The sequence below is a fragment of the Myiozetetes cayanensis genome, unplaced genomic scaffold, assembly GCF_022539395.1.
Source record: "Myiozetetes cayanensis isolate MyiCay16 unplaced genomic scaffold, myiCay2020 scf818, whole genome shotgun sequence".
Taxonomy (NCBI): Eukaryota; Metazoa; Chordata; class Aves; order Passeriformes; family Tyrannidae; genus Myiozetetes; species Myiozetetes cayanensis.
In genome coordinates, this window is record NW_026088095.1 from 1 (window position 1) to 14,512 (window position 14,512).

General features: G+C 60.6%; 1 protein-coding gene across 1 annotated transcript; it reads left to right on the plus strand.

Annotated features, from left to right (window-relative positions):
- Positions 1-2,189: 2,189 nt before the first annotated feature.
- Positions 2,190-12,891, plus strand: LOC126652396 (proline-rich protein 12-like; the record flags this gene model as incomplete). The annotated part of the gene is made up of 5 exons (XM_050339137.1): positions 2,190-2,198; positions 4,254-4,382; positions 7,278-7,375; positions 12,639-12,767; positions 12,861-12,891. Coding segments are annotated over exons 2-5 (346 nt in total), but the record flags the coding sequence as incomplete, so codon positions are not given.
- Positions 12,892-14,512: the final 1,621 nt, after the last annotated feature.

Sequence of the window (14,512 nt, forward strand, 5' to 3'; positions counted from 1 at the left end):
TTTCACTGACCAGAATAGGGGAGGTTTGGGGTCCCCTAAATTTGGGGGAGGGTCTTTCACTGACCAGAATAGGGGAATTTGGGGTCCCCTTTGACCCCCCTTTTTCTTTCTCTCCCCCCTCAGGAGACAAACCTAACCCAAACCCAGCGCCCCAAACCCCCTCCCCACCCTCACCCCCGCCCCCACCCCCAAAAACCGACCCCCTCCCCCCCCATCGCAAACCCCCTCCCCCTCGTGAGAGACCCCCAAGGCCGAGAGACCCCTAGGCCGAGACCCCCAAAGCGCAGCCCCCCGCTCCCCGGCCCCCCTGCGCCGCCCCCGTGGGCCCCCGGCCCTTCTGGCCCCCAAAACCAAGGCCAAGCCCCCACAGGTGAGGCGGAGCCGCCCCAAGAAGAGGAAAAAGTGGCTCAAGGAGGCGGCGACCACGCCGAGTCTGAGTTGGGACGGACCCCCAGCGAGGAGGGTGCGTCTGGGGGCACCCCAAAATCGGGGGGCTGGGGGGTTTGGGGGATTTGGGGGATTTGGGGGGAATTGGAGGGTTTGGGGGATTAGAGGAGGTTATTGGGGGCTTTTTGGTGGTGATGACGTCCGAAGTCCGAGTTGGGACCGATCCCCAGCGAGGAGGGTGCGTCTGGAGGCACCCCAAAATCGGGGGGGTCCCCTGGGGTGAAATTTGGGGGTTTGGGGGATTTGGGGTCCCTGGGGGAATTTGGGGGTTTGGGGGATTAGAGGGGGTTATGGGGGGTTCTGAGTGGTGCTGACGTCAGAATTGGAGTCGGGGACAGACCCCCAGCGAGGAGGGTGCGTCTGGGGGCACCCCAAAATTTGGGGGGGCTGGGGGGGTTTGGGGTGAAATTTGGGGGTTTAGGGGTCCCTAGGGTTAAATTTGGGGGTTTAGGGGATTTGGGGGTTTGGGGGATTAGAGGGTTATGGGGGTTTTGGGTGGTGATGACGTCAGAGTTGGAGTCGGGAATGGACCCCCAGCGAGGAGGGTGCGTCTGGGGGCACCCCAAAATCGGGGGGGCTGGGGGTCCCTGGAGCAGAAATTTGGGGGTTTGGGGTCCCAGGGGGAATTTGGGGGCTTGGGGGTCCCTGGGGGAATCTGGGGGTTTGAGAGGGATTAGAGGGGAATTTGGGGGATTTGGGGGTTTTGGGTGGTGATGATGTCAGAGTCCGAGTCTGAACTGACTCCCCAGCGAGGAGTGCGTGTCTGGGGGCACCCCAAGAATTTGGGTGGGCTGGGGAGGGGTTTGGGGGATTTGGGGGGTTTGGGGTGGATTTGGGGGAGTTTGGGGGATTAGAGGAGGTTATTGGGGGATTTTGGGTGGTGATGATGTCAGAGTGGGGACGAACCCCCCAGCGAGGAGGGTGCGTCTGGGGGCACCCCAAAATCGGGGAGTCCCTGGGTGAAATTTGGGGGTTTGGGGTCCCTGGGGAAGTTGGGGTGTTTGGGGGATTAGAGGGGAATTGGGGGAAAATGGGGATTTGGGTGGTGATGACGTCCGAGTCCGAGTCGGGGACAGACCCCCAGCGAGGAGGGTGCGTCTGGGGGACACCCCAAAATGGGAGGTCCCTGGGGTGAAATTTGGGGGGATTTGGGGGATTTGGGGGTTATGGGGGGTTTGAGTGGTGATGACGTCAGAGTTGAGTCAGGAATGGACCCCCAGCGAGGAGGGTGTCTGGGGGCACCCCAAAATCGGGGGTGGCTGGGGGTCCCTGAGGTGAAATTTGGGGGTTTGGGGTGGATTTGGGGTTTGGGGGGGTTTGGGGGATTAGAGGGGAATATGGGGGAAAATGGGGGTTTGAGTGGTGATGACGTCAGAATTGGAGTCGAGGATGGACCCCCAGCGAGGAGGGTGCGTCTGGGGGCACCCCAAAATTTGGGGGCTGGGGGGTCCCTGGGGTGAAATTTGGGGGGTTTGGGGGATTAGAGGAGGTTATTGGGGGTTTTGGTGGTGATGACGTCAGAATTTGATTCAAGAATGGACCCCCAGCGAGGAGGGTGCTGCCTGGGGGCACCCCCAAATCTGGGAGGGCTGGAGGGGTCCCTGGAGCAGAAATTTGGGGAGTTTGGGGTCCCTGGGGGAATATGGGGGTTTGGGGTGGATTTGGGGGTTTGGGGGATTAGAGGGGGTTATGGGGGTTTTGGGTGGTGGTGATGTCAGAATTGGAGTGGGGACGGACCCCCAGCGAGGAGGGTGCGTCTGGGGGCACCCCAAAATCGGGGGGGCTGGGGAGGTTTGGGGGTTTGGGGTGGATTTGGGGGAATTTGGGGGTTTGAGGAGGAATTTGGGGGATTTGGGGTCCCTGGGGAAATTTGGGGGATTTGAGGGGGTTATGGGGGATTTGGGTGGTGATGACGTCCGAGTCTGAGTCAGGGGACAGACTCCCAGGGAGGAGGGTGCGTCTGGGGCACCCCAAAATCGGGGAGCTGGGGTCCCTGGAGCAGAAATTTGGGGGGTTTGGGGTCCTGGGGGCAATTGGGGGTTTGGGGTGGATTTGGGGGTTATGGGGGTTTTGAGTGGTGATGACGTCAGAATTGAGTCGGAATGGACCTCCAGCGAGGAGGGTGTCTGGGGGCACCCCAAAATTTGGGGGCTGGGGAGGGGTTTGGGGGATTTGGGGGATTTGGGGGATTAGAGGGGGTTATGGGGGGAAAATGGGGGTTTTGAGTGGTGATGACGTCCGAGTCCAAGTCAGGGACCGACCCCCAGCGAGGAGGGATGCGTCTGGGGGCACCCCAAAATCGGGGGTTCCTGGGGTGAAATTTGGGGGTTTGGGGTCCCTGGGGGAATTTGGGGGTTTGAGAGGAATTTGGGGGGACTTGAGTGGTGATGACGTCAGAGTCCGAAGTCGAGACTGACCCCCAGCGAGGAGGAGAGGGCTGGGGTACCCCAAAATCTGGGGGGCTGGGGGGGTTGGGGGCATTTGGGGGTTTGGGGGATTATAGGGGATTTGGGGGATTAGAGGGGGATATTGGGGAATTTGGGGTGGTGATGACGCCAGAGTTGGCACTGACCCCAGAGCAAGGAGGGTGCTGTCTGGGGGCACTCCAAAATCGGAGGGGCTGGGGAGAGGTTTGGGGGCATTTGGGGGGTTTGGGGGATTAGAGGGGGTATGGGGGATTTGGGTGGTGCTGATGTCAGAGTCGGGAACGGACCCCCAGAGCAAGCAGGGTGTGTCCTGGGGGGACCCCGAAATTTTGGGGGGGGTCCCTGGGGTGAAATTTGGGGGGAATTTGAGGGGTTTGGGGGTGTGGCCTCTTTCATGGGCGGGGCTTCCCCTCTGAGGGGGTGTGGCTTAATATGGGGGCGTGGCTTCTATTTCAAGGGGCCACGCCCCTCCCAATTGGTTGATAATGAGGGGGTGGGTCCCATCTGAGGGGGCGTGGCTTAGCTGATGTTAATATGGTGGGCGTGGTGTTCCCAGTGGGCGTGGCTCCCTAATTATGAATAATTTAGGGATGAGTCCCACTTGTGGGCAGGGCTTTGGCAAAGGGGCGTGGTTTGTGCGGTGGGCGTGGCTCCCGTTTAAAGGGGCAACATCTACTGACACAGGGTGGTCCCCCACTTGTGGGCGGGGCTGCTGGTGAAAGGGGCGTGGTTTTCACGGTGGGCGTGGCTCCCATTTAAAGGGGCAATGCACCTGATTGGGGGGGGGCCACTCTTAGGTGGGGATACTGGGAAAAGGGGCGTGGTTTAATGGTGGGTGTGGCTCCCATTTAAAGGGGTGACGCCCCCAATGAGGGCCAGGGGAGTGGTCCCCACTGGTGGGCGGGGTTATTGGTGAAAGGGGCGTGGTTTACATGGTGGGCGTGGCTCCCATTTAAAGGGGCAATGCAGGGGGTGGTCCCCACTTTTAGGCAGATCTGCTGGCAAAAAGGGGAGTGGCTTATTTGGTGGGCGTGGCTCCCATTTAAAGGGGCGATGCACCTAAGAAACAGGGGGGGGTCCTCATTTTAAGGTGGGACTTTTGGCAAAAAGGGGCGTGGTTTAAATGGTGGGCGTGGCTCCCATTTAAAGGGGCAACACATCTCATAACAGGAAGGGGGGTGGACCCCACTTTTAGAGGGGGGCAAAAGGGGCGTGGCTTAAACGGTGGGCGTGGCTCCCATTTTAAGGGACGATGCACTCGGTGGGCGTGGCTTTCCCGTTCCGCCGGGGGGGAGGGGAGGGGAGGGGAGGGGTGGGCGGTGCAGGAAGTTTGGGGTGGGCGTGTCCCGCCCTGAAAGGGGGCGTGTCCGGTGCCCGCAGAGCGCGCGCCGGCGGCGGGGCGGGCGCTGAACACGCGGGCCATGCGGGAGATGTACCGCAGCTACGTGGAGATGCTCGTCAGCACCGCCCTCGACCCCGACATGATCCAGGCCCTGGAGGACACCAACGGTGAGCGGGGCAACACCCCCCAAAAATACCTCAAAAATACCCCAAAAAACACCCCAAAAAATACCTTAAAAATACCCCCAAAAAACCTTCCAAAAAACACCCCAAAAACCACTCCAAAAATCCCCCAAAACACCCCCTAAAAACCTCTCAGAAAACACCCCAAAAACCCCCCAAAAAACACCCCCAAAACACCCCAAAAACACCTCAAAAGCACCCCAAAACACCCCCAAAAACACCCTCAAAAACTATCCTCAAAACACTCCAAAACACCCCCAAAACACTCCAAAAATCCCCAAAACACCCCCCAAAACACCCCCCAAACACCTCTCAGAAAACACCCCAAAAACACCCCCAAAATCCCCAAAACCCCTAGAAAACACCCCCAAACACCCCTAAGAAACCCCCAAAACCCCCCAAAAACCACCCCCAAAACACCCCAAAAATTCCTCAAAACCCCCCAAACACCCCCAAAGACACCCCAAAAACCCCCCAAAACCCCCAAAAACACCCCAAAACCACCCCAAAACACCCCAAAAACACCCCAAAACCCAAAAACACCCCAAAACACCTCAAAAACTCCCAAAACCCCAAAAACACCCCAAAACCCCCAAAAACACCCCAAAAATACCTCAAAACCCCCCAAAGACACCCCTAAAACCCACCAAAAACACCCCAATAACCCCCAAAAACACCCCAAAACCCTCCAAAAGACCTTCCAAAAACACCCCAAAACCTCCCCAAAAAACACCCCAAACCTCCCAAAAGACCTTCCAAAAACACCCCAAAACCTCCCAAAAAGCCTCAACCCCCCAAAAACCTTCCAAAAACCAGTCCAAAAACACCCCAAAACATCTCAAAATCTTCCAAAACCCCAGACACCCCTAAAACCCACCAAAAACACCCCAAAAACCCACCAAAAACACCCCAAAAGCCCCAAAAACACCCTAAAACACCCCAAACTCCCCCCAAAACACCCCAAACCACCCCAGAAATCCCCAAAAACCCAAAACCCCCAAAACACCCCAAAACCCCCAAAACCCCCCAAAACACCCAAAACACCCAAGCCCACCCAAAACACCCCAAAAACACCCCAAAACCCCCAAAGCCCCCTAACCCCACCCTCCCCAGACGAACTGTACCTGACCCCCAAAACTCCCCAAAACATCCCAAAAACACCCAAACCCCCAAAAACACTCCAAAACCCCCAAACACCCCAAACACCCTAAAAACACCCTAAAAATACCCCAAACCCCCCAAAAACACCCAGAAAACACCCCAAAATCCCCCAAAAAGCCCTCAAAACCTCCCAAAACCTTCAAAAACACCCCAAAATCTCCTCAAAACCTCCCAAACCCCCTAAAAACACCCTAAAAACACCCCTAAAACACCCCAAAAACACCCCAAAACCACCCCAAAACCCCCAAACAAACACCTCAAAAACCCCAAAAATCCCCAAAACACCCCAAAACCCCCCAAAAACACCCCAAAACCCCCAACCTCCCTAACCCCTGCCCTCCCCAGACGAGCTGTACCTGCCCCCCAAATCTGCCCCCAAAAACCCCCAAAGACCCCCCCAGAAAACACCACAAAAACCCCCAAAACACTCCCAAACCACTTCCATAAACACCCAAAATCCCCAAAACCCCCAAAAACCCCTAAACACCCCAAAACTCCCCAAAACACCCCAAAACCCCCCAAAAACCCCAAAATCCCCAAAAGAACCCCAAAACACCCCAAAACTCCCCCAAAACTACTCCCAAAAAAGCCAAAAACCCCCAAAAGACCCTCAAAATCCAAACCCCAAAAACCCCAAAGAACACCCCTAAAAACCTCAAACATCCAAAAACCCCAAAACCACCCAAAAACAGCTCAAAACCCCATAAACCCCCAAAACACCCCCAAACCCCCTAACCCACCCTCCCCCCAGATGAGCTGTACCTGCCCCCAAAAGCCCCCAAAAACCCCCAAAGACTCCCTCAAAACACCTTAAACCCCCAAAACACCCAAAACACCCCAAACCCCACAAACCCCCAAAAACCTTCCAAAAACACCCCCAAAACACCCCAAACACCTCAAAACACCCCAAAACCCCCTAAAACAACCCCAACTCCCCAAAAACACCCTAAACCCCCCAAAACACCCCAAAACCCCCAAAACCATACCCAAAAACCCCTAAAACCACCCAAACCCCCAGAAACACCCCAAAACCCCCCAAAACACCCCAAAACCTCCAAAAGACCTTCCAAAAACACCCCAAAACCTCCCCAAAAAGCCTCAACCCCCAAAAACCTTCCAAAACCAGTCCAAAAACCTCCCAAAAACACCCCAAAAACTCTCGAAAATCTCCCAAACCCTCAAAGACACTCCCAAAACACCCCAAAACCCACCAAAAACACACCAAAAGCCCCCAAAACACCCAAAAACCCCCAAAAACACCCCAAAACCACCCAAAAATCCCTCAAAAACCCCCAACCCCCAAAAACACCCCAACCCCCCAAAAACACCTTAACCCCCAAAAACACCCCAAAACCGCCCAAAAACACCCCAAAACCACCTTAACCCCCCCAAAAACACCCCAAAAACTCCAAAACACCCCCAAAAACACCCCAAAACCCCCCAAAAACCCTAAAAACACCCCAAAACTCCCCTAAAACACCCCAAAACACCCCAAAAACCAAACCCCCAAAAACCCCAAAACACCCCAAAACCCCCCAAAACTACCCCAAAAGCCAAAACCCCCAAAAGACCCTCAAAACCCAAAAAAAATCAAAACCCCAAAGAACACCCCCAAAACCCCAAAAATCCAAAAACCCCCAAACACACCCAAAACCCTAAAACCCCCCAAAAACACCCCAAAAACCCCCAAAACCCTCCTAACCCCACCCCTCCCCCCAGACGAGCTGTACCTGCCCCCCATGCGCAAAATCGACGGCATCCTCAACGACCACAAGAAAAAAGTGCTCAAGAGAGTGACCCTGCACCCCACCCTGCAGGTATTTCATTATTTATTTCATTATTGGGGGGTCACCCTGCACCCCACCCTGCAGGTATTTTATTTATTTCATTAATTGGGGGGTCACCCTGCACCCCACCCTGCAGGTATTTAATTTATTTCATTATTTGGGGGGTCACCCTGCACCCCACCCTGCAGGTATTTCAGTTTGGGGGGGATTTGGGGGGGCTCTGGGGGGTCACCCTGCACCCCACCCTGCAGGTATTTTATTTATTTCATTAATTGGGGGGGATTTGGGGGGCTCTGGGGGGTCACCCTGCACCCCACTCTGCAGGTATCTCATTTATTTCATTAATTGGGGGATTTGGGGGCTCTGGGGCTCACCCTGCACCCCAGCCTGCAGGTATTTTATTTATTTTATTATTTGGGGGGGCTCTGGGGGCTCACCCTGCACCCCAGCCTGCAGGTACTTCATTTTGGGGGATTTGGGGAATTTGGGGGATTTGGGGGCTCTGTGGGGATTTGGAGGATTTGGGGGGCTCTGGGGTGGTGCTGCCCCCAACCTGCAGGTGACCCTTTTGGGGGGATTTGGGGGCTCTGGGGGATTTTGGGGGCTCTGGGGGATTTTGGGGGCTCTGGGGTCACCCTGCACCCCAGCCTGCAGGTACTTCATTTTGGGGGATTTGGGGGCTCTGGGGATTTGGGAGTGATTTTGAGGGGCTTTGGGGTGATGCTGCCCCAGCCTGCAGGTGACCCCAGGGGAGGGATTTGGGGGCTTTGGGGAACTCTGGGGGATTTGGAGCTGATTTGGGGGTCACCCTGCACCCCAGCCTGCAGGTATCTCATTTTGGGGGGGATTTGGGGGCTCTGGGGATTTGGGGCTCTGGGGGTCACCCTGCACCCCAGCCTGCAGGTACTTCATTTTGGGGATTTGGGGGCTCTGGGGTGATTTGGGGGTGATTTGGGGTCATCCTGCACCCCAGCCTGCAGGTATCTCATTTTGGGGGCTCTGGGGGAATTGGGGGATTTTGGGGGCTCTGGGGGCTCTAGGGGTGGTGCTGCCCCCAACCTGCAGGTGACCCTTTGGGGATTTGGGGGCTCTGGGGTCACAGGGGGAGGGGAGCTGGGGGCTCTGGGGTGGCTCTGGGGTCAAATGGGAGGGGGTGACCCCAGGTGACCCCCAGTGCCCCCCAGCAGTCCCTGCACCCCTTCCCCAGCTCCAGGGGTTGGGGTCCCCCTGAGACCCCCAGACCCAGCTATTGGGGTGTCCCCTGAGCCCCCTGAGCCCCCTGTCCCAGGTGACCCCAGGGACCCCCAGGGACCCCCAGAGACCCCCAGGTGACCCCCAATGTCCCCCCCAGCAGTCCCTGCACCCCTTCCCCCAGCCCCTCACCCACCCCAGGGGGGTTGGGGTCCCTCCTGACCCCCATCCCTGGGCACCAATGAATCCACCTGTCCCAGTTGCTCCTCAAGGACCCTCAGGGACCCCCAGGGACCTTTGGGGACCCCTAGGTGACCCCCTTTTGCCCCCAGGAGGCCCTGCACACCTTCCCCCAGCCCTCACCCACCCCAGGGGCTGGGACCCCAGTGCCCCCAGACCCAGCTATGGGGGTGTCCCCTGAGCCCCCCTGTCCCAGGTGACCCCAGGGACCTTTGGGGACCCCAGGTGACCCCCTTTTCCCCCAGCAGTCCCTGCACCCCTTCCCCAGCCCCTCACTCCACCCCAGGGGTTGGGGTCCCCTGAGACCCCCAGACCCAACTATGGGGGTGTCCCTGAGACCCCCAGTGCCCCCTGTCCCAGGTGACCCCCAGAGACCCCAGGGACCCCCAGGTGACCCCCAATGTCCCCCAGCAGTCCCTGCACACCTTCCCCAGCTCCAAGGGTTGGGGTCCCTCCTGAGACCCCCCAGTGCCCCCAGACCCAGCTATTGGGGTGTCCCCTGAGCCCCCAGAGCCCCCTGTCCCAGGTGACCCTTCGGGACCCCTAGGGACCTTTGGGGACCCCAGGGACCCTCAGGGACCCCAGGTGCCCCCCTTCCTCCTCCCCCAGCAGTCCCTGCACACCTTCCCCCAGCCCTCACTCCACCCCAGGGGCTGGGGTCCCTCTGAGACCCCAGACCCAACTATGGGGCTGTCCCCTGAGCCCCCTGTCCCAGGTGACCCTTGGGGACCCCCAGGTGACCCCATGCCCCCCAGCAGTCCCTGCACACCTTCCCCACCCCAGGGGTTGGGGTCCTGAGACTTCCCCAGTGCCCCCAGACCCAGCTATTGGGGTGTCCCCTGAGCCCCCTGAGCCCCCCTGTCCCAGGTGACCCCTGGGGACCCCAGGGACCCCAGAGACCCCAGGTGACCCCCAATGTCCCCCAGCAGTCCCTGCACCCTTCCCCCAGCCCCCTCACCCACCCCAGGGGGTTGGGGTCCCTCCTGACCCCCATCCCTGGGCACCAATGAATCCACCTGTCCCAGTTGCTCCTCAAGGACCCTCAGGGACCCCAGGGACCTTGGGGACCCCCAGGTGACCCTTTTTGCCCCCAGGAGGCCCTGCACACCTTCCCAGCCCCTCACTCCACCCCAGGGGTTGGGACCCCCAGTGCCCCCAGACCCAGCTATGGGGTGACCCCTGAGCCCCCTGTCCCAGGTGACCCCAGGGACCTTTGGGGACCCCCAGGTGACCCCCTTTTTCCCCCCAGCAGTCCCTTTCTGCACCCCTTCCCCAGCCCTCACTCCACCCCAGGGGCTGGGGTCCCCCCTGAGACCCCCAGACCCACCATGGGAGTGTCCCTGAGACTCCCCAGTGCCCCCTGTCCCAGGTGACCCTCAGAGACCCCAGGGACCCCCAGGTGACCCCCCAATGTCCCCCCAGCAGTCCCTGCACACCTTCCCCAGCTCCAAGGGTTGGGGTCCCTCCCTGAGACCCCCCAGTGCCCCCAGACCCAGCTATTGGGGTGTCCCCTGAGCCCCCAGAGCCCCCCCTGTCCCAGGTGACCCTTGGGGACCCCTAGGGACCTTTGGGGATCCCCAGGGACCCCAGGGACCCCCAGGTGCCCCCTTCTCCTCCCCCCCAGCAGTCCCTGCACACCTTCCCCAGCCCCTCACCCACCCCAGGGGTTAGGGTCCCCTCTGAGACCCCCAGACCCAACTATGGGGCTGTCCCCTGAGCCCCCTGTCCCAGGTGACCCTTGGGGACCCCAGGTGACCCCCAATGCCCCCCAGCAGTCCCTGCACACCTTCCCCCACCCCAGGGGGTTGGGGTCCCTGAGACCCCCAGTGCCCCCAGACCCAGCTATTGGGGTGTCCCCTGAGCCCCCTGAGCCCCCTGTCCCAGGTGACCCTCGAGGACCCTTGGGGACCCCAGGACCCCAGGTGACCCCCAATGTCCCCCCAGCAGTCCCTGCACCCTTCCCCAGCCCTCACCCACCCCAGGGGGTTGGGGTCCCCCTGAGACCCCCCAGTGCCCCCAGACCCAGCTATTGGGGTGTCCCCTGAGCCCCCTGAGCCCCCTGTCCCAGGTGACCCTCGGGACCCCAGGGACCCCTAGGGACCCCCAGGTGACCCCCAATGTCCCCCCAGCAGTCCCTGCACACCTTCCCCCAGCTCCAGGGGTTGGGGTCCCCTGAGACCCCCAGTGCCCCCAGACCCCCAGTGCCCCCAGACCCAGCTATTGGGGTGTCCCCTGAGCCCCCTGTCCCAGGTGACCCCCAGGGACCCCCAGGTGACCCCCAATCCCCCCCAGCAGTCCCTGCACCCCTTCCCCAGCCCCTCACCCACCCCAGGGGGGTTGGGGTCCCACCTGAGACCCCCAGACCCAGCTATTGGGGTGTCCCCTGAGCCCCCTGAGCCCCCCTGTCCCAGGTGACCCTTGGGGACCCCCAGGGACCCCCAGGTGACCCTTTCCCCCAGCAGTCCCTGCACACCTTCCCAGCTCCAGGGGCTGGGGTCCCTGAGACCCCCCAGTGCCCCTAGACCCAGCTATTGGGGTGTCCCCTGAGCCCCCTGAGCCCCTCCGTCCCAGGTGACCCTCAGGGACCCTTGGAGACCCCCAGGGACCCCCAGGTGACCCCCTTTTTCCCCCAGCAGTCCCTGCACCCCTTCCCCAGCCCTCACCCACCTCAGGAGTTGTGGTCTCCTTGAGACCCCCAGACCCAATTATTGGGGTGTCCCCTGAGCCCCCAGAGCCCCCCTGTCCCAGGTGACCCTTGGGGACCCCCAGGGACCTTTGGGGACCCCCAGGTGACCCCCAATGTCCCCCCCAGCAGTCCCTGCACACCTTCCCCCAGCTCCAGGGGTTGGGGTCCCCTGAGACCCCCCAGTGCCCCCAGACCCCCCAGTGCCCCCAGACCCAGCTATTGGGGTGTCCCCTGAGCCCCCAGAGCCCCCTGTCCCAGGTGACCCTTGGGACCCCAGGGACCCTCAGGGACCCCCAGGTGACCCCCAATGTCCCCCCAGCAGTCCCTGCACCCCTTCCCCCAGCCCTGTGGGTTGGGTCCCCCTGAGACCCCCGTGCCCCCAGACCCCCCAGTGCCCCCAGACCCAGCTATTGGGGTGTCCCCTGAGCCCCCCTGTCCCAGGTGACCCTCAGGGACCCTCAGGGACCCTCAGGGACCCCCAGGTGACCCCCAGTGTCCCCCCAGCAGTCCCTGCACCCCTTCCCCCAGCTCCAGGGGTTGGGGTCCCTGAGACCCCCCCAGTGCCCCCAGACCCAGCTATTGGGGTGTCCCCTGAGCCCCCCCATCCCAGGTGACCCTTGGGGACCCCCAGGGACCTTTGGGGACCCCCAGGTGACCCCCCAGTGCCCCCCAGCAGTCCCTGCACACCTTCCCCAGCCCAGGGGTTGGGGGTCCCTGAGACCCCCAGTGCCCCCAGACCCGGCTATTGGGGTGTCCCCTGAGCCCCCCTGAGCCCCCCTGTCCCAGGTGACCCTTGGGGACCCTCAGGGACCCTCAGGGACCCCCAGGTGACCCCCTTTTTGCCCCCAGCAGTCCCTGCACACCTTCCCCAGCCCCTCACCCACCCCAGGGGTTGGGGTCCCTGAGACCCCCCCAGTGCCCCCAGACCCAGCTATTGGGGTGTCCCCTGAGCCCCCCTGAGCCCCCCTGTCCCAGATGACCCCCGGGGACCCCCAGGGACCCCAGGTGACCCCCAGTGCCCCCCCAGCAGTCCCTGCACTCTTTCCCCCACTCCAGGGGTTGGGGTCCCCCCAGTGCCCCCAGACCCGGCTATTGGGGTGTCCCCTGAGCCCCCCTGTCCCAGGTGACCCTCAGGGACCCCCAGGGACCCCCAGGTGACCCCCTTTTCCCCCCCAGGAGGCCCTGCACACCTTCCCCCAGCTGCACGCCGAGCCGGGGGAGTCTCTGGTGAAACTGCGCCCGGGGGGGGACCCCTATAACAGAAAAACCCTCAGCAAGGTCAAGAGGAGCGTGGGCAAACCACAGGTGAGGGCTTTGGGGGGTCCTGGGGGGGTCACAGAATGGATTTGAGGGGTCCTGGGGGGGTTTGGGGGACCCCTATAACAGAAAAACCCTCAGCAAGGTCAAGAGGAGCGTGGGCAAACCACAGGTGAGGGCTTTGGGGGTCCTGGGGGTCCTGGGGGGTCACAGAGGGGATTTGAGGGGTCCCAGAGGGATTTGAGGGGTCACAGAGGGATTTGGGGGTCCTGGGGGGTCACAGAGGGATTTGAGGGGTCCTGGGGGTTTGGGGGACCCCTATAACAGAAAAACCCTCAGCAAGGTCAAGAGGAGCGTGGGCAAACCACAGGTGAGGGGCTTTGGGGGGGTCCTGGGGGGGTCACAGAGGGGATTTGAGGGGTCACAGAGGGGATTTGGGGGTCCTGGGGTTTGGGGACCCTATAACAGAAAACCCTCAGCAAGGTCAAGAGGAGCGTGGGCAAACCACAGGTGAGGGCTTTGGGGGTCATAAAGAGGATTTGGGGGTCCTGGGGGTCCCAGAGGGGATTTGAGGGGTCCTGGGGTCACAGAATGGATTTGAGGGGTCCTGGGGGGTTTGGGGACCCTATAACAGAAAAACCCTCAGCAAGGTCAAGAGGAGCGTGGGCAAAGCACAGGTGAGGGGGCTGGGGGGTCCCAGAAGGGATTTGGGGGTCCTGGGGTCACAGAGGGGATTTGAGGGGTCCTGGGGGTCTGGGGGACCCTTAGAACAGAAAAACCCTCAGCAAGGTCAAGAGGAGCGTGGGCAAACCACAGGTGAGGGGGCTGGGGGGGTCCTGGGGGTCTGGGGGTCCTGGAATGGTCACAGGGGGATTTGGAGGGGATTTGGGGGTCCTGGGGTCCCCACAACCACAAGAGCCTCAGCAAGGTCAAGAGGAGCGTGGGCAAAGCACAGGTGAGGGGGCTGGGGGTCCTGGGGGGTCACAGGGGGTTTGGAGAAGATTTGGGGGGTCACAGAGGGATTTGAGGGGTCCTGGGGGTCTCTGGGGACCCCACAACCACAGGACCTTCAGCAAGGTCAAGAGGAGCGTGGGCAAAGCACAGGTGAGGGGTCCTGGGGGGTCCTGGGGGTCTCAGAGGGGATTTGAGGGGTCCTGGGGTCCCAGAGGGGTCTCAGGGGGTTTGGGGGGTCCTGGGGGTCCCTAGAGGGGTCCCAGGGGGTTTGTGCGCAAAATCGACGGCATCCTCAACGACCACAAGAAAAAAGTGCTCAAGAGAGTGACCCTGCACCCCACCCTGCAGGTATTTCATTATTTATTTCATTATTGGGGTCACCCTGCACCCCACCCTGCAGGTATTTTATTTTATTTCATTAATTGGGGGTCACCCTGCACCCCACCCTGCAGGTATTTTATTTATTTCATTATTTGGGGGTCACCCTGCACCCCACCCTGCAGGTATTTTAGTTTGATTTGAGGTCTTTGGGGTCACCCTGCACCCCACCCTGCAGGTATTTTATTTATTTCATTAATTGGGGGATTTGGGGGCTCTGGGGTCACCCTGCACCCCACTCTGCAGGTATCTCATTTATTTCATTAATGGGGGATTTGGGGGCTCTGAGGCTCACCCTGCACCCCAGCCTGCAGGTATTTTATTTATTTTATTATTTGGGGGCTCTGGGAGTCACCCTGCACCCCAGCCTGCAGGTACTTCATTTTGGGGATTTGGGGAATTTGGGGATTTGGGGGCTCTGTGGGGATTTGGAGGATTTGGGGGGCTCTGAGCGCTGCACC